Source organism: Rousettus aegyptiacus, unplaced genomic scaffold (assembly GCF_014176215.1).
Source record: "Rousettus aegyptiacus isolate mRouAeg1 unplaced genomic scaffold, mRouAeg1.p scaffold_m13_p_12, whole genome shotgun sequence".
Lineage (NCBI taxonomy): Eukaryota > Metazoa > Chordata > Mammalia > Chiroptera > Pteropodidae > Rousettus > Rousettus aegyptiacus.
The window spans coordinates 12,986,060-13,012,375 of record NW_023416287.1 but is presented as its reverse complement, the minus strand read 5'-3'; the positions used below and the strand labels follow the sequence as shown (position 1 = coordinate 13,012,375).

The 26,316-nt window shown below is 42.0% G+C and overlaps 1 protein-coding gene across 18 annotated transcripts in view; it reads right to left on the bottom strand.

Annotated features, from left to right (window-relative positions):
- PTPRT (protein tyrosine phosphatase receptor type T) overlaps positions 1 to 26,316 on the bottom strand; it is a 918,720-nt gene that overhangs the window by 96,523 nt on the left and 795,881 nt on the right. For all 18 annotated transcript variants that reach the window (XM_016155891.2, XM_016155890.2, XM_016155892.2 and 15 more), the window contains one exon: positions 14,241 to 14,389. In XM_016155891.2, the coding sequence (XP_016011377.1) occupies positions 14,241 to 14,389 (149 nt within the window). The remainder of the gene's footprint in view (positions 1 to 14,240; positions 14,390 to 26,316) is intronic.

The window sequence follows — 26,316 nt, the reverse complement described above, 5'->3', positions numbered from 1 at the left end:
GTGACCAAGAGACCCTCTCTCTCCACCTTCCACATTCTCTCTCAAGCCCTAGAGAGAAATTAACATTATTGACGTCTTTTAGACTATATTTTAGGGAATACATTTATACTCATAAAGAAGAGCAAGAATTCTTTTCAGATTCTGAAAATGTTCAGAGAACCTGGTGAATCATGTGCTAGTAAAGAAGTTATCACTCTAACTGAAGTGGAAAGTGGAGATTTGAAAAATCGTCCTATTCATTCTTGATTGTATTAGACAAGGAGATTTTCTCACACCTCTCTGCCCTTGTACATTTCTCTTCTTTTAGAAAAGTGTGGTAGTTTGTCTCCAAGATGACTAGCATAAATACCTTCCCTTTCTGTAGGCACACACTACCTCTCCTATTGAAAGGTAGAGCCTGCTTCTTCACTCTCTTAGGCTACCCTGTGAGTGCTTTTAATAATGATATGCAGCAGAAGTGATGCTGGCCAGTTATGGACCCAGTTTTTAAGAAGACTGGTATTCCTTCTGGCTCTCTTCGAACCCTTGCTCTGGGGAAGTCAGCCATCTTGCAAGAAGTGTGATTCCCATGAGTCTGCCATACTACAAGGAAGCTTATGTTAGATGTATAGGGAGAGGACAACGCCAGCCACTTCCAGATGTTCTAGTCATTTCAACAAAAGGGACAGACATGCAAAAGAAAGAGCCATTTGGGAATTCCATCCTTAACAGATGCCACTTGAAGAAAAACTGAAGCCTCAGACAAAGTCCTTGGAGAGCTAGCTCTCCCAGTTATTTTCAGCCATTCAAGTCATTTCAGCTGAGTTTCCCCATTTTAATAAAGATACAAGGTATCTTTTCTGTGCCCTGCTCAAACTCCTGGTCCACAGAATTGTGGGCAAAATGGAGCAGTAGTTGTTTTATGCCATTAAGTGTTGATATCATGTGTTGTAACAAAATAAAGAACAATAACATGTTTCTTTTCTTCTGCCTTGACAAATTCTGATGTCATCCTTTAAAATTCAACTCCTCCATGGTATTTTCCTTGATGATATTGAAACTGCCCAAGAAGCCTATTTCCATTTATTTCTGATATTCTATCACCTCATCTTGGCTTCTTCTCACCTAGTAAACCAATATGATCCAAACTCCTTCCTTTTTACCCAGTAAGTTGAGTTTCAATAACTAAAGAAACATCTCAGCTTACAGGACAGTGGTGTGGGGGAGCCAGATCTCCAAGACATTAAAAGTTGGACCCACGTAACAAGTGCTCTTTGTTTCCCAGAACCTCCCCAGATAAATGACGTTCCCATGGCCACCTGTGAGGCCATTCGGCCGAATGGAGAACTAGAATCTGTTGTTACATCTGTTTCCTGTATTTACTATTTTTCTTGCTTCTTCCACTGGCAGAGTCAGACAGCAATCCGCCTGAGTCTGAAGACCACCAGCCGCTACTCTTTCCTTCTCTTATGATTGGAAGAATAACTGGATCACATTACGAGGCCAGCCAATAGTTGACTACTTGAGGACATTTTGAATAGCATTTCCCAGTTTTGCAGGAACCATAACAAGGGTCTTGTAAAATTCCCTTCAGTGTTGGCAGACTAGGGATTGGTGGCAGGGGTGGGAGACGTGCTAAAATCTATGTATCAACTGACTGGCAAAGAAATAGTCTTTGATTCCACTCTCTTTCTTCACTCAATCCTGGGTGCAGAAACAGGACAGTAGTATGTAGCATCAACTGTAACAGGGTTTCTGATTATCCCTTTTTCTTCTGACTTTGCATACAGGGTTGCTATGCTTGACTCTCATCTGTCTATCCATCCATCCATTCGTCCATTCGACTAAATAAGAATTCTTGGACATCCTGTGCTACATTCCATGCTATTTGCTGGGGATACAGTACTGAGCAAGACATAAATGATCCTCCCCTCTTGGAGCCTGATACCTGTCAGAGGGGTTGGACCTTAAACACATTTGGAAAATGAGGTCAGTGCTGAGAAAGAAACGGAAAAAAATTCTGGGATAGCACCTAACAAAGAAATCCAATCTGCTCTGGGGAGAAAGGATCAAGAATGGAAGAAATCCATGAGTTGAGATTTAAATAGGTAAATTAGGGAAAGAGTGTGTGTATAGCCAGTGCTCTACATGAGGAGTTGGAAATAATTTCTGTTAATGGCTAGAAAGTAAATATTTTAGGTTTTGTGGGCAACATGGTTTCTGTAGCAATTAGGTCTTCTGATATAGCACAAAAGCAGCTATATAGAGACAATTCTTAAACATATATGCATGGCTGTATTCCAATAAAGCTTTATTTATAAAAACCGAGTGTGCTGTATTTGGTCTACGGAGCTGTAGTTTGCCCACCCTACTCAAGATACAGCAATAGCATGAATAAAAGCCCTGTGGTGAATGGAGTGTGGAAAAAGTAAAGCACCAAGATAAGAAGGTAGCGTGACTGGAACTCATAGTAGAAGGGGCAGTGAGATGTGGGAGCCTGGGAGAGGATGGCGGGGCAAGGCCTGTAAGTATGGTCAGGATGGTTTATGGCTTAAGAACAATCAGCAGCCATAGCATTGTCTTAAGCCAGGGAGGAATCAGGCAACATGTTCAGATTCACCTTAAATAGATCTCCCTCGCTGTTAAGAAGAGCATGGACTAGAGAATGACAAGAAAATATATGAGGGTTATTTAGGGCTATAGATCTCTTTGAGTAAGAGACGATGGTAACTTGGACAAAGATGGAAGCAGAAGATGTGGATGGGTTCTAGATATACTGAAAATGTAGGATAAAAAAAAAATCTCGGTGTTGAATTGGATGCAAAAGGTAAGTAAGAGAAATATGTCAAGATTAATCTATATTGTATCTCTGCTGAATGTATCTTTACTATTTATGTCCAACATATCTCCCTCCTGTTTTAGTGCCAAGAAATTGAATTTTTATTTTCATTTCCGGCCTCCATAAATTAGGAAGTCAGCTCACATGGTGTGGTGAAAAGTAAAGCACCAGCAGAGAGGTGAATCACATGGCTAATGGCCAGGACACCTTCCTCTCACCAGACACCTCTCCCCTAGCAACTTCTACATGTCACTTTACTATATCATGTCATGTCACTGTTGTCTGTGTTCACTATCCCATCATGGCCTTTTTGAGGGTAGAAATAACCTTTTTCTTGTTTGTGTCATTAACACTTGGTATTTGGGTTGGGAGATCTTCACTTGACATTTATCCACTCTAGATGTAGGTTTGGGTTAGAGATGTATTAACTATGGTGGGAGTAGTTCTCTCAATACAGTGAAGAGCATCCTACTGAAAGTCAGCCCAAGTAACCAAATGTCAGAACACCCTCTTTCTGAATATGTGGGAGGCCACCCAAAGAATGATGTTGATGGTAACGCAGAGGACAGAGGGATTTGGCTAGTCTGTAGCCCTCTAGTCTTTTTCCCCACTTCCACAAATGCTACTTTCTAAAGATGTTCCCTTTCCAAATATCTACCTCCTGTCTCATGCCTGCTACCCACCTCTTTGGGCAATGGGACAATTTTCTACCTGGGCAAGAAATTTAGGTGGTCTCCTCAACCTTTGTGATAGAGTCAATCCCATGACTCCTTCATTGACTTTCTAAGGTAGGTAGATCCACTCCCAAACACTAACAGATAAATTAGACTTCGGGTTCTGTGAAATTTCTACTTTTAATGAGAAAATTCTGCTTTCAATACCGAGATCCTATCATAATCCAGGCCGAATAGACAAGCATGAGGCCACCTCATCCAATGCCTTCGCACACTCTGAATTCCATCTGAGGGTCCAGGTAGATGATGAGAAGTTTCTGTGGTCGAAACACATTCACATGGCCCCTTATATAGTCCCCTGTTTTGCCCTCAGCTTTAATTGACAGCATTCTATAGACACTCCTAATATGTAAATCCCGTTTCAATGTTCTGGCTTATCCATTGACTTGCTGAATGATCCTAGGCAATGTGCTTCATCTCAAAGTGCTTCAGTTTTTTTATTCATGGCAAAGTCTTCAATCACCTTGTATAGACAAGGTGGCAAATGTTTATATCTCCATGTCAGAGTCCCTTGCTGAGCTCCCAGCCCAAAGATTCAACAGTCTACTTGACATCTCTTCAATAACTCAATAGCACCTCAGACCTAACCTGTCTAGATCAATTTTCCCTCTTCTGCTCCAAATTTGGCTTTTTTTCTGTGCTCATTATCTCAATTAATGTCATCACCACCCACTTAGACCGAATATAAACAGAAAAGAGAAGATTCTGGACTAAGCTCGGGGATGCTTTAATGTTTAGAGGTTGGGAACACGAGGAGGAACCAATAAAGAAGCATGATAAAAAGTCGCTGGGGAGAAGGAGAAAAATCAGAAGAGTAGAAGTCAAGCAAAGAAAGTGTTTCAAGAAGGACAGGTTGCTAATAAGTTAACCATGTAAACCCAGGTTTAAACCTGGGCTTGGTTTTTTGGTAGCTATATGCCCTTGAGCAAGTTATTTAAGTTCTCTGTGCCTTACGTCCCATAACCTGCCTCACAGACTTGTTGAAAATATGAAACAAAACGATGCACATAAAGTGCCTTGTCCAGTAATTACCACCAAAATGTTACCTAGTAGAATTATTATCTATGTTTTCCATTTATCAAGGCTGTAGCTTTGAGTTGAGGGGGAAAAAAAATCGGTCTCTAAGCTTGGTTTATTCTGCTACCTAGCAACCATGTATTTACAATTTCGACATCACTTCTTTATCCCTGATTACTTTAGCAAGCACTTTCTAAGTGCCCTGTTGTAATTCAGGACCACCTGCGAGGGGCACAGAACAATTCTATTTTCTTCTCAAGATATAGTGGTCTGGCATAAATTGTTCAAAAGCAACTTCAGCTTTGTAGCTTTACTAAGGTCTCTTTGAAAGGGTATTGAAAAGGACTGGCTGGGCTAGCTCAGAAAGTAAAGGCCTGTAGCTGATAAAATGCAGTCTCTACTTATCTACCATGCAAAGCTGAATCAATACAAACCACAGAGAATATGAGGCCAGGTTCCAACAACATGCAAAGGCACCTAACACCGAAATCAATCTAATTTCCAAATAGGTTGCCCTTCCTGGAAAGTGATTTAAGTAGGTTACAAATGTAAGTCCTTTCCCAGACAGGTTTCAGCTATAGTTTCAGCCACATCTCTGGCGATATATGCTCAAAACAGAGTGCCCTATACTCCTAGTTACCTCCTCTGAGGCCACCACACCCCTTACACCTCCAAAGCTTTGTCTCCTTTACCTGGGACAATCTTCCTTTTGCATCTTCCTTAAATCAAAATCCATTTCCTTACATAGTATTGTCTAACCCATTTAGGCAGAATTAATCATTGGCTGAACCTCCAATCAGTGTTTTCGGGGCAGCATGCCTTTTCTCTATCACTTATCACATTTATTGAAACTAATCCACTTACAAGTCTCCTCTTGGAGGACAGTAATATCCCTGAAGGCAGACACTGTGTCTTATTTATCTTTACAATCCCTACAACACTCAGCATAATCTGCATTCAATGAATATTTAAAGAAACACCTCTGTCACTCCCATAACCAGGACATGAAAAGTATAATTAAATTAGAGAAAATTCTGTTTGTGCAGAAATTGGATTGTGGGTCTACAGAAAAAATTAGAAGACAAACCATTAGTGACCGTACTTTATTCCTCTGAAGGAGACCATGGGACAAGGACTAGTGCCCAAGTCTAGCCCAGGTTCTGCTAGTGACTCTATAAATGACCTTGAGAAAACTCTCTGGGATTCAATTCTTCATCTTTAAGAGGAAAGGTCAGATCATATAGTATCTAAGGTAGTTTTTAATTTTGATGATCTATTATACTCCTCTTTGAGTCTCATATCCTGACACTTGCCTTAATTTAACTTCTTAGTGTTTGTGTTGGACAATGTGTCTATTTTCTCAATGCCACTTAAATTTCCATTTTGCACTTCTAAGGAATAAACAATTCCATTCAACTTTGGGTTGCCAGGAACTTAATAAGTGTGTCCTTTAATCTGTCAGCCAAGTGGATAATTGCAAAATATTCAATAATCCTTGTAAAATATTCAATAAAACTGGAGGGAGCAAGCTTATAATATTCAATTCTTCTCCTAAATTCAATGCGATACAGGAGCAACCAGAAAATATAATTGTCCCTGCAAACAGAATTTTGTGCATTTTTAAAAATTCATCTTCACGATGTTCTTTGAGCTGTTGGTTTCACTGTGTGACTCATGATTGCTTTTCCTTGTAAATTTCCACCCCCTTCCATTCTGACTCTTAGGATGTTTGCTGTTCAGACAAAATGAGAGAAAGTTCTAGAGATGGTCGAGAGGGTATCTGCTGGGCTTGGCAACCCTCGCAGCTATATGCCAGCTTTAGCAGCCTTCAGGTCTAGCACCTCCACGTGGCAGTGCCTTCTTGGGGCATTTACCCTCAGAAAGGGACAGGTAGGGCCTTTCTTTCCCAGTGTGCTGGCACATGAAGAACAAGGGTGTTGGACCCTGACAGTCCTGGGTTTTACCAAGAGCTAGTGATTCTCAAACTTGAACGTGTGCCGGCATCACCTAGAAGGCTTGTTTAAAACAGTGCACTTTGGGTTCAGTAGGTCTGGAGTAGGACCCAATAATTTGCTTCCAAAAAGTTCCCAGGTAATGCTGATCCTGCTCATCTGGGGACCACGTTTTGGGAGCTATGGCTTTGAGCAAATGACTTAATGTCCGTGAACATCAGTTTCTTCTCTACAAAATAGAAATAGTAATATCTACCTTACAGAGGGCAACACAGTGGAGTGGTCTTGGCTGTAGGCCAAGTTCCAGGCCTGCTCTTTAAAGCTATGAAGACTTAGCCAAGTTCCTCACTGGTTAAACCTCAGTTTCCTCACCTATAAATCATCAGGGATATTCATAACACTCATTTAATCCTCCCAACATACTGATGAGATAAGAAAATACGTATAAAACTCTCAGGAGGAAATAGGCTCATAACTAATGCTCAATAGATGATAACTGGCATTACGAATATTAATTATTATATTTTGAGGCCCCAAAATGGGAGGATTAAGTGAAATCATTGGCTGAAATAATCAGAAATCAAAAATATCTCATTATGCTGGGATAACAGGGACAAATATAACAAGAAGAGACAGCTTGGATGAAATACAAAGTCCTTCATAGGGCCCCCGAACTCATCTTCACCTAAGCTGAATGAGGTAGCCGAGTTGGAAGCTATGCACTTTGCATTAGGCGGATACGTGACAGACATTTGGAGGTTAATTCAAACATAAGCGGTGTGTTCCGAATGCAGGTTTGAAATCCAGTGTGAGGTAGATGGCCATGCTCTGAACTTCTAGTAATTTGGCTGAGTGGAGAGGGTCAATTTGTCTTGGAAACTGGACACTCCAAGGACGTGAACCAAATGGAGACAGAGGTGTCAATCAAAATTTTGGCCAGATTGGAAAACAGAAATGTATCCTGAAGAAGTCTGATGGCTAATGTGGGGGCTGCTTAGCTTCAGGGGAAAACCCACAGGGCACACAGGCAGCCTGATAGCTAGGGGAGGGGTGGGAGATGAAGGAACAGAAGTCTGATTTCATTACCCTGTGTGACACCAGGGGGCAGACAAGGGCCAGCATGTGACTGCTGACCAATACATAGTTGTTTGCAAAAACAGGAATGAACGCAAGGAAGTTACAGAGAGCGGGATTTCAGCTTAAAAGAAGACAGAATTCACTACCAGAAGACTCGGAGCTAGAATATCTTAGTTTGACTTCCAGCTCATCATTCATTCATTCATTCATACATTCAAACAAATCTTAATGAGTATCAGATGGGCTGAGAACTGGGCAATGGTCAGAGTATGGACTGGTCAGCAACCATGAAGGGTTCAGGGAGTCACTCTTAGGATTTTAGCCTTTACCTCTGGGGCAACGAGGAGGCACTGCAAGCTTGCCTTATTTATGATATCAGGACAGTAATTCCTCCCTGGTTGCAGTGTTTTGAGGATTACAGATAACATGTGAACAGCACCTAGCAAAATGACTACCCCAGAGAAGCTCCTAAACCAAGGGAAAGTATCATTAGCCATCCTTAACGTTGCTTATCATCAAGTCCATAGCTTCTTCAGGGAAGGCCATGGTCCATTTCTTTGGCTGGCTCGCCATCCTCCTGAAAGGGTTAAAGAATCTTCCTCGGGAAGTTTTTACCATAACCCCAGCCAATCTCCACTACATTTTTAAAGTCATGATCTGTCTTCTGCATTTGAATTGTTTTAGTTATATAACATGTTCCTAAAATAATCAGGTTAAAATTTTGCCTGGTGCTTCCCTCTGCCCGGCTCGTCTCTGTTAAACCACCCCATGGGGGTATCGAGCTTGAACATTTCCTGATCTGCCTGCAAGGAAATCCTTTTATGAGGTCTGTGGGCTGAAAGACAGGGAGGATAGTAGGCTTCGGGCCTCACCCTCCTTCTCAACAGCAAATATCCCCTGAGTCTACCGTGTGCTGCCTACCTCATAAATATTTGGTCACATTAGAGGTACAAAGTTAGGAGAAGGGTCCCATGGCTCTTTTTGCAGGCTGCTACTATAGTCCCTGTTGGGCTGTGCAAAGATGCTCACTGCTGGACCACCTGTGTCCCCAGCCAGGCTGTAAGCTCTCTGCGGGCAGGGGCCATTCTATGCTCATCTCTCTGTCTACCCAGGGCTTGGTCTAGCTCAGGAATGCCTGAGGATCAGACCCCCGGTCTATAGTTCCACTTGCTAAGAAGCTCCTGGTGGGACAGTTTCCACAGATCCTGCCTGTGAGAGCATCCACTGGGCAGATGCCTTCCTGCCATATGAGTTTCGGGTTCTGAAACAGACAGAGGAACCCAGAGGAGGTTCCATCCTCCCAGCCAGCAAGACTATTGACCTTGGTCTCCTTTCTCTCCTTCACCCAGCTCTGTGGTGGAGAGAAAACTAAAGGTTATAGGAAAGACAAAGGTGCTTGGTTTTGAAAGTAGAACATCTGGTTTGGGTTCCAGACCTCAGTCTCTATACATCATGTGACTTAAGAAAGGTCTTTTACTACCTCAGAGCACCACTTTTCTCCACTGTAAAATGGGTTTCATAAACATATCAACTGTACAGAATTACCGTGAGGATGGACTAAGATGCCATATTTGAATACGTTTATCATAGAGCCTGGCACCTTGTGCAAATCTGATTGGCTCCACGCCAGTGTCTAGCCCCAGGCCACTGTGCAGGGCACAGCTGTACTAGCAGCTTCTGCCCACATGGTAGAAAAGCTGGCTGACGATCGGGAGAGAGGTGGAGCTGACTTCTCTCCCAGCCTTAGAGGCCTCACTCAGTGAGACCAGTGACTGGTGGGATGCTGTTGATGACACAGGAGAAGGAACATGGGTTCTGGTGTCAGAGGACTCTGTTTGGTGTTCAATCCCATCCCTTCATGCGTGTGACTTTGGGCTTATTTACGTTAGTTCTCTGAATCTAAGTTTGCTCACGTATGAAATGAGATTAAAATTTAATTTATAAAGTTTCTAGAAGGCTTAAGAGTGGGATTTGTATAAAGCATAAATCTAGCACATAGTAGGTGCCAATAAAAGTTATCTTCCTCTTTTGCTACTAGGAAGCTCAGAGCCAAATTGGAATTTGAACATTACCAGCCTGTATGCTTAGGTTACTGTTTAACATATTATAATTACAGTTTAGTATGACCTGGGCTTGACCTTCTTGTCTTCATTTATGTTTTCCTGATCCTGATTATTTATTTCTCTTATTACTATTTTATTGTAGGTAATTTTATTGGGTATCTCTCAAATTCTTTGCAGAACTGGGTGGATAGAACCTAACTTATGTCAGGAGAAACTTATTATGACTGTACAAATGGCTGTGTGATTTGTGGCCTGGAGTCTCTCTGAACCTCAGTTTCATCATCTGTAGAATGAAGGTAATAATAAACCTAGTAGACATCTCATAGAGCAAGAATAAGGATCTACGGCTCCAGTGTTTTGCAAAAGGGCTTTTGTAAATGATGGATAACTTACAACTAGGAAAAATCATTATTTGTGAAAAGATGCACCATGTTATTTATTTTTGTAATCATCCCCTTCCCAAAACTGTGCCTGAGACTCATGCTAAGTGCTGAGAAAATGGTCATTGACTCTCACCTCCAAGGCCTCAACCATGCCTGCTGCCTTACTTAGCAGAGAACTTGAAGGCCCAGGGTGCAATGCCCATTAGAGGTGGATTGCCTTCACCCACAAGACATGGAACTGTTTAACAGGATAGAAGCATGTGGAACTATTCAGTAGAATGGCAGCATAAAAGGGAGGATGGAGTTAGCTAACAGTACTCAATGGGCAAGTGAGTCCGTCAAATGCCATTATGGGAAGGGTAGACAACCAAAGCCCATATCATAGGAATTCAACAGGGATTTGTTTCGAAGCATTTGACTTGGACCGAAAATGAATAAGGAGATGGCACTATGAATAAAAGATATAAAGAAGAAGATTTAAGTATGGCTATAAAAAGAAAACACCAGAAGAAAGACCCAAAAAATGTTCCCAGTGAGTAAAAGGTCTCAGAAAATAAATAACAATCAGGCACACAGGGCAATAAGCTCAAAATCAGGTTACTTAATTAAAGCCAGCATCTCTTTAAACTAAAAACAATGCACGTTGTCCTTGAAATGTGACACGCGCTTCTTGATTCTAGAACGTCCAAGCATCTCAAAGTAATGGCCTAAACCTACATACAATACCCCATAACTCTTGCCACCTAAAGGGTGTTCTTCCTAATATGAAATTGGTTGAATAAAGGTTGCAGAATTTAGCTGTGATTTGAAATAGAAAACCCCAGAAAATAAACCTATGCAGGGAGAGGCAGTTTGCTTTTAGGCCAGGGCCCACCTGTTCAATAATAAAATAATTACTCAAGGCATGTTCTTCTATAGTCTTTCCCGATGTGACATCTACTCTGCCTCTCTTAATGCTTCCTCAACATTTGCAGATAATCTTGGGGCCTCCTAAAGATGATGCAGAAGCCAGTCACTTCCCTAATGCTTCGAAAATAGATTCAATTTTACATACATCGAGGTGATTTCAGAAGCAATTTCTACATCTCTGGTGTAAGCATTACTTACGTTTTTTTTTCTCCCTCACATCTTATTCTAGTGGTTCCACAAGGCATTTCGAAAGGTACCTGATACATTCTAGGGCATCCAAAAGAATCCGCAGGACATGTTTGTGGCTGTAGCCCAAGGACTCTAGATGCATAGATGAAATCCTAAAATATTAATTGATTCAAACGAATGCAAATTTTCTTAATAATTGATTAAAATGTCAAATGAAATTTGGGTTTTCTGTCTTTTAAACAGCAACATCATTAAAATGAATGTATATACATATATGTCTGTGTACATATGTATATATTTATGTCTGTATGTACATACATATAAAATACACATCAGTCATTTGTAGATACTGTCTCTGGACTTTAAAACATCTAATTGGATTCTACAGGACATGTTTCTTGCTCCTCTCTGGATGGTTAATCTACCTCATTTTTGGGTGCTTTCCTTTTAAAGGGGGAGAATGGTGGTGACATTTGCCCTCAAAATTCAAGAAAGTGGTGTTACCTAGATTTTCACTTCAAATCAGAAAGCTTAACATCAAATACCTACAACTTTGAAGGTCACAGTGATTGTCATGTATCTTTGACCATAATCTTTTTGGCAGTCAGAGTCTTCTCAGACATTTTTTCAAATTAAAAAAAAAAAAAAGTGCACAAGAGGCTGGCCTGTACAGGAACGGTTTTGGGTGAATGGGTAGCATGTGGTCAGTATGTTCTATCAGCTACACTTGCTAATAAACTTCCTTGGCCTTGGGCCAAAAAGCAGTAGAGTCAGTGACAAGTTAACACAGTCGGAGGCTTGGGGTGCTCCGGATGGGGCTTTCTTTAAGGACACACCAAACCCATTTTCTTGTCAACCCCTCTTCTGTTTCTCCTGGCTTATGTCAATAGCCCCTTTTCCTGGTCCCTAGGGAATGTATGAATCCCAGCAATTCACCTGAGTCGAGAATGGAAAAGAACTGGCTTTGTGGTTAGGCAGACTGTAAACTTGCTCTGTACTCGGATAAAAATGGAAGTTAAATATTTGCTCATAAAATCATTAGTATGTGGCATTAGGCTTTGTCTTTAAAAGCTGCTACTCAACCTTAGAAGTGCTTGGACTTAGCATTGCCAATAACGAGCCAGGTGATAGCATGTGTTGATTGACATTATACAAGGGAAAGTATACAACATCACCTACATTTAACCCAAATGTAATTACGATGAAAAAAGTCAGATACATCTGGATTGTGGAACACACAATGGGACAACTGGCCTAAGCTTGTAAAAGATGTCAGCATCCTGAGAGATAAAATAAAGGTGGGAGGGCCGTTCTAGGTAAAAGGCGTGGAAGAGACATGATGACGAAATATAATGTAGGGACCTTGATTGGATCCTGAATTAGAAGCATCATCATAATCATCCACAACAAATTTTAAAGCCATTGAGGAAATTCAACTATGGGCTGGTATATTAGACATTGAAATAAGGTGACATTTTTTGGGTAAGATAATTTTACTGTGGTGATGATAAAGCTGTCCTAGATCATAGGAAACACATGGTAGAGTGTTTCTGAGTGGTTCGGGGAAAAAAAATACGCACACACACACACACGCACATATGCGTGTGTGTGTGTATAATATATGTATGTATGGAGAGAGTGAGAAAGAGAAAGTTCAAATATTACAAATGTGAACAATTGGTAAAGGGTATATAAGTATTTATTTTAGTATTTTTCACCAATTTTTTTTTATAGGTTTAAAACTAATCTCTCTTTCCCAAGGCAGCATGTCAATATTTGAAAAAGTCATTGCTTTCAGCCTTCTTAACTGCAGTGCCTGTAAGAGCCCTGGGTGGCTTTTATAAAATCCACATCCCATCCTACCCCTCATTGCCTTCCTATCCTTCTTCGCTTAGGAGATTTTGATTCCATGGGTAAGGTGTGGGGCCTAGATATGCATATTTTGAAATCTGCCTAAGGAGGGTTGGTTCTGTGCTGGAGGTTAGCATCCATGGGTGTGAGTCACCTCAGGTCCTGGATCCATCAGATACGAGCTGTGTAACTCTGGGAAGGTCAATCAAACACTGAGTCTTGGATATCTTATCTATAAAATGGGGATGATAACATTGGCTGCGGTGAGGAGGAAGGTGGTCAATAAATCTTTCTTCTTTTCCTTGTCCTCTCATGGATCCCCATCATACCACACTGATCATATCTAAAGTGCTTTTTACAAAATGTGGTTTCCTCCATTTGCCATTGACACAGTAGGTGGAGGTCATTTGTCCATGCCCATTTTCCTTCAGATTTCCTGCATTCCCTAATTTGGGCCAGAGACTAGGGACACCTATCTAACACTTCTATTAAACCCAGGAAAAGGACTGGCTTACAGAAAGATAAGAACAACAGTTAGCTCTGTTGAGTTTAATCTCCAAGGTAACTTCAGGTCACCAGTTGGGCAGCTGTCCTCGGATAGGGTTAACTCTGAAATCTTAGTCACATCTTGGGATCCTTTATTAACTCTGTGTGAGGACTCAGGTGCTCTTGAATAAATGCCATTTGGAACATTGGCCATAACTCAGAACTGGCCAAGGTTTGAGAGGCATAGCTTCTGGGTCTGGATATGTTACCATCAGCCATGGGACTTTGGAGTAGTTGCTTCTCTGAGACTAAGTGTCCTAAGCATTCAAAAAGGAGACAGTGCTAACACATGACTCATCTACCTTACGTGGTTTATGTGAAACAGTGTTTTAAAAAATGTCAGGCATTCAGTTCAGTATGGCATGTTTTTTCTCCTTAAGGGCATAACCATGTCCTCCCCCTCCTTTTATTACTTTTTAAAAATTATTAGTTTAAACCTGTCTATATTTATGTCCACAAGCAGTTAAAATGACCTGCTCCCGTTTCCATCTGCTTTGAGGTAGATTCTCAAATTCTCCTTTTCACCTCAGGATAGGCAGCCCCAAGTTTTTGCCAGGGAGAACCTTCGTCCTGGACCATCCTCGGGAAGGATGCCAACACCACATCCTACAGCACCTGACCACTGTCAGGCATCCACAGCAGAGGTACCAAGGTCAAGCTGGACCACGGATGCCCCCTTCCCCTGAGTTGGCTCAACTTACTGAATCCGTTAACGTCCTGAGAGCTAGAGGAGAAGCCTTCATCGTTGCGGCCGGTGCTGAGCTTGGTGGTGGGTTTGTCCGCCGAGGCCACAGGCCCCATCTCCCTCTGGGATCCACTCTGTGTCTCCTTCTGCTTCTTGGCCAGCTTCCTTTGGGACATGTGCAAGGGGAAAAATCACAGTCAGATGGTGCCAGTTGCATTAAAGCATTGGAAAGACCAGATTGCTCTGCCTCCCAACCTGTCATCCTCAATCCCTAAACCTGGTTCAGACTCTAGAAACAGAGTTAAGGTGGAATAGACCCAAGTCCTCCTGAAATCATCAGTGTTTTCCATTTGCTCAGAAACATGAGACTCATCCTGCTTCATCCCCAACCATGGGTGTGTTTTTCAGTTGAGCTTCTAAAGGGAAAGCAAAGAGATGCTTCCCTTACTCTCCTGTCAAAGGCAGAGTGAGGCCAGATTGATCTTTCAGTTCCCATGGCTCTGAATGAGATTTAGATGGAGTTTGGCCTTTCTCAGGGACTGAGCTCATGAAACAACCCACCGAACAATGGTAGATTGAAGTGAGGGTTGGTGGTTGGTTGGTGGTGGGTGAGAGTGGAGGTTAGGTAGTCTTGTAGCTCAAAAGGAGAAAAGTTAAAGCTGAACTTGATGTGCAGCTATTCTCAAAAAATAACAGACCCTCAGAACCAGATGGGCATTTATAATAATACTAGTTTAGAGCAGTGGTTTTCAAACTCTGGTATAAGTTAGGATCATTTGGAGAGATGAAAAACAATCATTTGGAGAGCTTAATCTACTTTTCTTTAACTGATTCATTTTAGGTCATCATAAGACATATAAAAATATGACTAAGCTCTCTTGCATATGACAGTTCTTCAAATATTTCTGAAAACCCAACATGATCCTACGGAGTTCCCACATTTATGCATCTAGATAGAGTTATTATGTTCCTATGATGTGAAAGGTTATGGGATGCACATGAAATAAACTGAGGGTAAAATCTTCCAAGTCTCTTGCTACATTTTTACAGGACTTGTCTGCAAATTCAATCTCGGTCACTTGTATCTTAACATAGAAAGAACAGATATCCCAGAGAGGTCAAATTCAGTGCATTGCAGGACATAATTTTCCAAAACTGAGCCCACCTGATCACAAAATAGGCAGTTTTAAGAGATAATGATCTCTCTGTCATAGATAGTAAATGAAAGGATGAAACTGGACTTAGAAGTATTTTAGGGGAGTTCATCTAGGATCAATTCTAGTTCAACCGTGTGACAGTACCCTCCTTTGCATGGGTCCCTTGATCTAAGGGGAGACTGTACAGAAAAAATGGCAGATGGCACACACGAATGGGGATCATTTGCGAAGATTTTCTGTATAAAAGGACTCCTGACAAAAGAGAGAAGGGTGTCAGCGAACATGGGAACAGGAGAGCTGTTGATCATCCGTGTGTCCAGAAGGAAAGCAGAGAAAGTTGTGACCAGAACTTAAAAAGAGAGGGTCGTGAAGAGGAGGCTACCTGCACAGAAGTGGTCTTCTCTTGAAGAAGCCCAGCAATCCTGGATGACTTCACAAGGAGGAAAACAGAGGCGTAAATGCCCTGACTACATCCTCTCCTCTCGTTCTGACCTCCTACACTGGCCCTCATTAGCTGAACCCAACTGGAAGCCAGAGACAAGGAGTCCATTGAGATCTAGCTCCCTAAGCAGAGAGCAGAGTGGAGAAGCAGGGAGAGCGAATCTGGATCCTGAAGATCCCCCGCCAAGAAGGGAAGAGATTTGACCTCCCTCATTTGGCCACAATTTGAATGCAAATCAAGCCTACAAATGGAATTCTTCATCTTTTTATTTTCCCCAGTTGGCCTGGGGAAAGCAGAGGACTCAGGAATAGGAACATATCTTTTGTTTACAATGCTTTGGCCCCAGGCATATTGTTCCACTAGTGAAACTATTCCAGGCAAATAGAAAAACAAGAAGAAATGAAGCATTAGATCAGTCGTGCTTTTTCTAACCACCGTCAGGCAATCAGACAGGGAGAGGCGAATGCCAATGAAAGAAAAAAGAGTAATTCTGCTACTGATGACATTTAGAAGTTTTATTCTTCATTTATTATCAAAAAGGAATACGTTTAAAAATGTATATGTGACCTTCTTAATCATAAATTCGAAAAGATATACAGCAGATCCTTTGCCTCTGAGTTCTGCTCACATTGCCCCAGTAGGAAATGAAAGGAAATCTGATAAGAGAGTAAACTTTAAAACTGTAAATGAGTATGTATTGGAGATGTTGATATTTCCTCGGGGGCAGAACTCTTAACCAATCTCATTCTATTCAGAGAAAAATAATAGGAAGAGAGTTGTCTTTGGCACAAATCATTGGTTTCCAAAGGGATAATAATAATGAAAAAAAAAAAAAAAAAGGGCCTTCCTGCCTCTATGAAAAACAGCATTTTACAGAAACGGCTGTGTAGCTCTGAATGCCTGGATAAAAAGATGAAAAAACCGAGCCTCTCAAAAACACGTATTTAAAAATCGGACAACTACCTGAGTTGTAAAAACTGAAATATGACATCCTTAGTGTTTAGCCTATGGCGATGATGATGCTATACAATCATTTAAACATGTATAGACAAGTGTTTCAGAAACATGTAAACACAGCTACAAAGTGGAAATAGAGGGGCTGTAGAAAGAAATAAAATGCAAAGCCACAGTTGGGAGAATCTATCTTTATTCTGTCAGAATTCGAAATTTACGTATTAGAAAACCCTCTCAGTAATACAGGAAAAATCATATTCATTCCTATAGCCACAGAGTTTAATTGATTCCCCTTTTTTTCCCCTTCAGAGAGGGGAGAATCCAAACCTATGAGAAGGGCATATGAGGCCCTCAGACCATGGTTTCAGGCTTCAATTCGGCCTTATTTTCCACACGTATCTCTTCTCACAAAACTCTAACTACCTCAGCTCCCTCCTACAACCGTGCATCAATCCTCTCTAGTCCTTAATGTGTTCCCATTCTTCTCCACTCATCACCTCCTCTTCATCCTTCAAGGCTCAGTGCCATATTCCAATGAAACATTGGTTTGGGGGATCCTTGAAATAGACTTGTGGTTTTCTCTTCTTGGTTGACTCACCCACTGAAAAAAAAATGTTTACTGTGCACCTGCTCGTGCCAATCTCTGCTAGATGTAAGAAGATCATCGTGATAAAAAAAAAAAAAAAAGACATGACCTCGCCCTTCATTAGTCACAGAGACTAATGGCAAATACAGGTACTAAACATATTTATACAGAATAAATATAAAATCACAAAGGTGATACAAGCCAAGCAGGAGAAATTTGTGGAACTATGAGAGAGATAATAGCTGGTTTGTACTGTGTCGGGAGATGGAGAAAGGCTTTGTTTTCATGTCAGCTAAACACTTGACTAGTCCAATTGTACTGATTCAACTATCCCACCCACTAGGGCAAGAACCTCTTGAATGAAGGGCTTTTAACTTCTCGCACCTACTCCAATATCTCACTGAATGTCTGGCACGTGGCCGGAACTCAATAAATTTGTTGTACAAATTTATATTTAAATGTCTGCAATCTGAAGTATAGAAGTTTGTCATCCTACTCCAACTGCAAATTATAACCACTTTAAGAAAAGATACATACAAGGAAAGAGGAAGAAAAACCTGCCCAAAATTGTTTTGTGACCTGGAATTCATATGCGTATTTTTATGTATGCATACTTTTGGCTTACAACTTAGCATTTTCTTTCTGTGGTTGTCACAGAACCTGGAATGTTTGAAGAATTAATGGAATGTTTATATTAGTCAGCGATTTCCCCGTCAGAGCCCACATAAAAGACAAAGATATAGAATTTAAAAAAACAAACTCCTAATATAGTCACAGGATACAGGATACTCATGGAATCCTGAGATCCTTCAAGATTCAAGTACTTGTCCCTTCACAAACTTGGAATTTTGTTTTTCTTCATGCTCTGAGATTCTTGCCAACTGGGTCACACAATTTCACCAGCAGGGGGTACCAAAAGCTGGTAAAAAGAGAGAGTGCCTAAGCCTGTCTATTCCTCCGCAGGCTCATTTCTAGAGCTGAAGAATGTTTTAAGACATAGCAATCAGAAGTTTACTACTTCTGAAATGTGGGCACTCTGTGACGTGGCTGCGGCTCTCGGCGTTCTTTCTTCTCACAGATCGCTGAGGTCTCTCCAACCTTTGCTTGTCAGCTGAGTGAGGGTAGGTGGCTGGGGACGTGCCCATGATGGCTGGTGGGTCCTGTGATTTATTCTGAGCACTGCTCTTTAGAAGGGAGAGTGGCAAGTGGAATGGCTCAAAGGAGAGGAGGACTGCAGGGCTCGGAAGGACTTTGAAATCATGCTGTGAGAGGAAGAGTGCCTGAAACCAATGGATCTTTCTCATGAAGAGGGACAGTGGGGAACGCTCTCATCACAATCTGAGGTCCGGCTCTGTGCGGCCCCAGGGGGCAGAATTAGAACCGGGTTGGTTTCACAAAGAAATTTCTAGCAAAGTAGATTTTTTTTTTTTTTGAAAGTTCCTAATGCCTGAATTGCCCTTCCTATTTTTCTTCTTTGGAAACCTTCTCTTCACCTTTTAAGGCCCAACTTAAATGCCCTCTATTTATAGACATCGTTGTCTCTTCCTTAATGTGATTTGTTTCTTCCTTTTTGCTTGTTAAGTTGTTGGAAAAATATTTAATGAGCATCTACTTTGTATCAGTGGCTGTTAGATGAAAAGAGACCATGATATGAAACACTAGACATGATCTCTGTCCTGTTTAGGCTTTTGGAAGTAATGAGCTCCCCGTCATTGGAGGAGTTCAAGTAGAGACCGCGAAGCCATCTGAAAAAGAGGTGTTAAGGGATTTCAGCATCTGGATTCTGCAAAACTCTTGAATCCGTTCAGGGCTGAGAACAGGAGGCCCCAGCTCCTTGAGGGAGAGTCTTGGGGCTTCCACCTAGGGTTCTTCCCTGGATATGAAAAGCCATGCCCTCTCTTCTGGGGAAACACTGATCAAGGCACCCTCTCCTTTCCCCATCAGGTTCTTCCCCTAACCCATGCTCCATTTGCTTCTCTGGACAGAAATTCTTGGAAAAATACAAAGATTGGAACCGTTGAGCCAGAGAGATATCTTATCCCCTAGGAGGTGGACAAAAAAACACACAGCTGAGACTCTACTACGTTAAAAGCTGGCATTATACTCTGAAGCCAGGATGCTGCAGTGCTGACCTGACTGGATCTCTAATTGAATTTACACATCAGAATTGGAAGGGAACAGAGCCTTCCTCTCATTTTGTAGAAGAAGAAACTGAGGCCTGGACAGAGGAGGGGTTTAGCCAAACCACACATGACATCAGTGGAAGCCGCAGGCCCTAAACCAGCTTTTTGCCTCCAAGCTCAGGACCGCCGTTCCAACTTTCCTCCATCTTTCTTTTCGGGATAAAACCGGAAGTACAAACTCAGTCTATGGGGCCCATGATTCTAATCCTTTGTGAATGCAGCAAAACCCCACTAACTCAGAATTACTGTAATGGAGGCAGAGGCTGGACTATACCACACCAGAGTCAGTCGTATAAATGCAGATATGGATATGTGCAGGGCTTACAGGAGAACACGCTGCTTTCTCTTGTGTCAGGAGGCAGGCTGGGACAGCAGTTAACACACTGGCTTTGGTGCCAGACAGCCTGGCATCAGAACCTGGCTCTATCTCACACTCGCTGTGTGAGCTCTTGCAAGTTACTCATCCCTCTGCATGTCAGGTAACAGTGACGCTCTCCTGGAAGATGGCTGTGAGGATTAAACGGTAAGTGGCTAGCAAAGTATTTTTTTTTTCCAGTACAAGGTACGTAGTAAGCACCCAATAAACGCTCTTTGGTACGATAATCTTTTAAACATAGGAAACAGCCGTGTTCGTTTAAATGACCTCATTATGTATTAAATACGGATCCTCTGAAGCAGATGCCTTGAAGAATGGCTTTTCTCTACAAACACTCTTGGATGTATTGGAGCCACGTTTCTCAACCTTGGCTGCACAAGTCACATGGGGACCTTTAGAAATTACTGACTCGATGAGATTCTAATTTAATTGGTCTGGGGTACAGCCCGGGCATCTCAGTTTTTAGAAGCTCTCTAGGTAATTATAATGTGTCACCAAGCTTGAGCACCTCTGGTGTAGACCAGTGGTCCTCCGAGTACAGTCTCTGAACCGGCAGCACCAGCTTCACCTGGGCATGTGTAAGAAAAGCATTTTCTCTGGCCCCACCCTGACCTACTGAGTCAGAAACTGCAGGTGACTAATAAACCCTCTAGGCAATTCTAATGCATGTTAAAGTTTGAGGACCCTGACGTTGAAAGCTCACTCTTTGCCTGGTCTGAGTAGTGACGAGTCTTTATCATGTTTTATTAGTGAATGAAGGACCAGCAGTCAGGAGACCCAGGTGGCAGCCTCAGGTCTCCAAATAACTCACTGAGTTACCCTGGGCACATCCTTTCCCCTCTCTGGGTATTGATTTTACGACAGGGAGGAGTTGGCATCTAAGAGCTATGGCAAAAATTGATGCTTTTTAAATGGCTGTTATTGGCTGAATCGAGTCCTCCTAAAAGATATGTTGAAGCCTTAATCCCTGGGACCTGTGAATGTGACATTATTTGGAAATAGGGTCTTTACAGGTGTAATCACGTTAAGCTGAGGTCATTGGGGTGGACTCTAATCCAATATGACTGGTGTCCTTACAAGAAGAGGGTAATTTGGATAAAGAGTCACAGGGAGAACACCATGTAATGACAGAGGTAGAGGCCGGAGTGATGCTGCTACCTGACAAGTGTCATCAAGGATGGATGGCCCCCACCAGAAACTAGGAAGAGGCAAGGGAGAGTTCTACCAGTGAGTGTCTCAGAAGGAGTACGGCCCTGCCGACACCTAGATTTCAGACATCTACCCTCCAGAGCTACAAGAAATAAATTTGGTTGTTTTAAGCTGTCTAGCTTGTGGTACTTTGTTACAGCAGCCCCAGGAAATAAATACAATGACCATGAAACAATAAATCCTAAATGTATTTCATTTATTCAATAAACAGCGATATAGCACTATTCCATGCCAGGCACTACTTAAGGCTTTTACAAACACAGTGTATTAACTTCTTTAATTCTCTAAATAACTCAATGAGGCTGAAATGAAATCTCATCTCTATGAGATTAAAGAGCAAAGAGGAGAGAGTCGAAATAATTCACGAAAACTCACACAGGCTTTAAGACACGGAGCTGGGATTCCAACCCAGGTAGACAGGCTTCCGAATGTTTTCTAAGAGCCCTTGTTACGCCGTGTTCATCCGGGGACTCACATATATCTACCCCTGTCTCCATCTTCCTCAGCTGGCTCCCCTCCTCGCCACATAAATGCATTTTCACACACATACACATATATGCATAGACACGCGCAGCTAGAAAGCTCACGTTCACACCCTCCAGGCAATGCACATCCTGTCTGCTCATTGCCTCTGTTACCTCTTTGTTCCAATGCTGGAACACAGCTGGTGGGTCCTTCCTCGTCTACCCCCATCGCTTCCACTTGTGGCTTCTTTGTGCTTACACCAGAATAGCAGTTACAGAAGCAACAGCAGCAAATCTTACAATTTGAAAAGCCAAGGGGCCTCAGCCACCATCTCTGTCACTTCCATCTCTCTCAGTCGTCTTGCTCTCCATGTATGTGCCTCTGCCTGTCTGTCTCTCTGTTTGTCTCTCCTGCCTGTGGCTGCCTCTCTTTCTTCCTTGCCTGGGTGGGCTCTCTCACACATCATGCTCTTTTCTCCAAGGACAGAGTCAGATCCAGTCTGACCATCCTCTGAAGCTGGCAGGGAACTAGCACAGCAGATTGCCTAAGGTCGACACAAGACCCTCCTCCTCCTGGGTATATGACCATACCACACCTTGGATTCTGAAGCAGAACCTCGTGGGCACAGCATGGGCTCTGGAGCCAGAGAGCCTTGGTTCAAATCCTGGCTCTACCATTTACTTAGCCTCTTTATAACTCAGTTTCCTCATCTGTAAAATAGGAACAATTACAGAGAATTCTCACAACCGTTTGCAGTAGATACTGATTTGTAAATATTACAATAGGGTCTGTCGCTTATTAAATTAGCTCGATAAAAGTATTTGTTAAATAACAGTTGATGAGAAGTGAATAAATGCTTCCCAGGAAAGTGAGGACAGAATCTATGGTTCAGACAGTGTGGACGTCCGTGAATGCACTCAGGCCACGGAGCTCTGACCCCCTGGGCTAGGTCAACAGCTGTGGGAATACCACGGACTGTGGCTTCAGATAACCCGGTTCTAACCAGCTGTGTAATCATGATCATGTCTCCATCTCCGTGAGGCTAAGACTCAGTTTCCTCATTTGTAAAATGTTATTTGATAAACCCTCAATCACAAAGGTACTATGGTGATTCGAAATAATAAGTGTAACTGCTCTAGCATGGTCTTTGGCATATCACAGGCACCCAGCAATTGCATGTTCTTTCTCTCCTTCTTCTTCGCCCTGACAACCTGAATGCCTTTTTCCTTACTTTGTTTTACTCAAATTTTGTGTTCGATCTGCTCCCTCACATGTGCACTCCGGAAAACCGAGGTAAATTACCTGTCTCCATTACTGTACCCACACCCTGCTCATATGACCGTGCACCAAGCCAGAAACTCAGGCATTCACATTTCTCCCACTATACTTCCATCCTCAGCTTCAGGCCATTACAGGTTACAGAATCTCGATTCTCTAGGGTGCAAAGGCCATCGGGGTCCTCCAAGTCGTTCTCCCACCCTAGCTGGGAGGCCTCTTGCAACAGCCTCAGCAGGTGAATATCTAGCCTCTGACTGCCCAGCCGTAGTGACAGGGACCCGTCACCTTTCCAGAAGTGCCTCTCCTTATAGGGAACATCTTCCTCTGAGCTGAGGCTGCCCCTAGGACTTTTCTGATCTCTCTCGTATGGGACATATCTTTCTTCTGTTTTACATCCTAATCATTTGCCTTTCTACTCTTATCACCCTTTATCATATGAATTTATAAAATGTACCTTAGTTCAGATTTGCATTTCTTGTAGCACATAGTTCAGCACCTGGCACACTGTTGTAAAAGCTTTAAAAATGTTGACCAAATGAATGAAAGAAAGAATGACATTTTCAATTCCTTTATCATTGCTCTGTCCCATATTTGACCATCCCCATGCCTTAGACTTGACACTTCAATCTATTTCTGCACAAAGTGTCTGTACATGTGCAAGTCCTACTGACTATTCTACGAGTTGGCCTTTTTTGGCAGATGGTGCATGGCTGTGATTCTCAAACTTGAGGGTGCATCAGAAGCACCTAGAGTGCATGTTAAAACAGACATTGTTGGTTTCTGATTTGGTGATCCTGAGGTAAGGCCTGGAAACTTGTGTTTTCAAGTTCCTAGGAGATGCTAGGACTACTATACTTTGAGAACTACTGGTCTATGAAATGCCATCTTCCATCCTCTTGAGGAACACATGCCAATTATCTGCTGTCTTTTTTCCATCACTTCAAATCTCATTCCCGTCTCTGCCCCCACCCCACTCCCAAAACTGCCGATGGGCATAATGTACCCTTTAATCTAGGATTTCCATTATCCTGGGGTTTTATACTAATGCAATAATAATAAAAAAGGAAATATGCATGTATTATGTAGCTAACAGTGTATAACATAGCTTCCCTTATTCTAGGGGGTCCTCAGCCTTGGTACCACCGACATTTTGGGTGGGATAATTCTTTGTCATGTGGGGCTGTCTTGTGTATCACAGGACGTTTTAGCAGCATCCTTAACCTCTACCCCTAAATGCCTGTAGCTACCCCTTCTCCCAGGCGTGACAATAAGAAAATGTCTCTAGACATTGCTTAATGTCCCTGGGTAGGGACGGGGGGGGGGGGCAAGGGTGGGGAATTGCCTCTGGTTGAGAAACACTGGTATATACATATGAAGGTGTGATTCACATTTAATATATACTATCTCTCATATGCCTGGTGTCTTGAAAACATCTGTAATTCTCACAGTAACATTATATGCTGGTGCCGACCTCTTTTGTTTTACAGATGAAGGATCCAAGGCCTTCATAAACTCATAAAACAGGTAAAGGGACCAGGTGGGCCTTGAGCCCTGGTTCTTCAGTCTGCAGAACACTACTCTCTTCCTTAGCCTGCTCTGCTCTTTTTCTTAAAAATCAAACGATCACTTACAGCCTCATAAATGTCTAACAATAGGGAATGGTTCGGTAAGTTATGGTGCATTCCCTGCATGGAATATTATGCAGCTATTAAAATGATGGAGTGCCATTAAAAATAAAAGCTATATAACAACATGGAAAAATGCGAACTGTATCACATTAACTTAAAAAAAAAAACCTAGCAAATAAAACTGTGTCTATACTGTGATTATCACTATGAGAAACTATCTATTCTGAAGTGTTAGATTGAAGGTATTAAGGACAATTTCCTCTTTGATATCCATTGTTATCAGAATGTCTCTGCAATCATTATTTTTAAGTAGTAGCAGAGTAGCAAAATTCAAGAAATTCAAGGTATTAGGTTTGCTCTAAGTCTTTCTTCCATCCAAATTAGTGGAATTAAAGCTTGTTTAATTTTTAATTTTGTTAAATTTATTGGGGGCGACATTGGTTACTAAAATTATATATGTCTAAAGTGTATAATTCTCTAATACATCATTTGTATATTGCATTATGTGTTCACCACTCAAAGTCTAATCTCCTTTTGGCACCATATATTTGACCCCTTTATCCTTTCTACCTACCCCCAGGTCTCCCTTTCTCTCTGGTAACTACCATACTCTTATCTATGTCTATGAGCTTTTGTTTGTCTCGTTTGTTTGTTGCTTTCAGTTTTATATCCCACATATGTGTGAAATCATATGGTTCTTGATTTTTATTGTCTGACTTATTTTGCTTAACATGATATTCTTAAGATCTACCCATGTTGTTGCAAATGGCAGTATTCATCTTTTCTTATGCCTGAGTAGTATTCCATTGTTTATATGTACCACACCATCTTTATCCAATTAGAGCTTCTTTCAATCCTCTGAGTGGGCAGGGATTTAATATACTTACTTTACCCCCAAATAATGCTGTTGCACATATATTTCTGAACCAGAACATCTAACCTGCAGTGACCAGCTTCTTCCAAGCACAACAAGCTGGAAGTGCAGAAGAAAATGTCTCTGAAGGCATTGGTGTGGCTCTTTGGGGGAGCCAGGGCTGTTAGGAACACATGGTTTGTAAAAGCAGATGTGTCTGTCTGTCAGAGGGTACTCGCAGTACACTGGTCTCATGCATTATGCATCAGGAGTGGCCGGGTACTCTGGCCCTGGCGCGTGGAAGAAGCCTTGCATAAGGAACATCTGATGAACTGATTGGAATGTCAAAATGTCATTAAGGATAAATTAATGGATGTGTTACTTTGGCTGTAAGAGGCAGTGCCAGCAAGACAACAGACAGCCGGCAGGCTGTTCTCTAGCCCAAGACAGACGGCGTTTGCAATGGAGATTCATGGTCTTTATGCAACCTGAGGTGCTTTGCAGGGACAAGAATAAACAGAAATGCTCCAGCATTTAAGCACCGTAAAATCACAAGCATGAGATAAATTAATTAGTGTACACTAGGAAGGCGGCTGGTCTGTCTGCACTCCTGGGGAAAGCTAGAATGGATGGCATTGGGCTGGAGATGACAGGTCTCACCACCAGCCTCCTAAAGAAAGCAATTGAATTTAATGTGCAATCATAAACTGCAGCTGATGGAAAGATAAGTCTGATCTGTGTTTGTTTTTTCATGGACACCATTTCTGTCTTCTGTTTCAAGTTCTTTATGTCTGTGAGTCAAGTGTCTTAGGTGCCTAGGGAGACCTGGGGTGATTGTCACTTGCTTCTAATGCCATGGGAGAAAATCCTAGTACCTCAACATTGGGGGCAGCTCTCAGGGAAGCCTGACTCCCCCTGTGGAATCTTAGATAGTAGATGGTCCAGCTTCCTGTTCTATTGT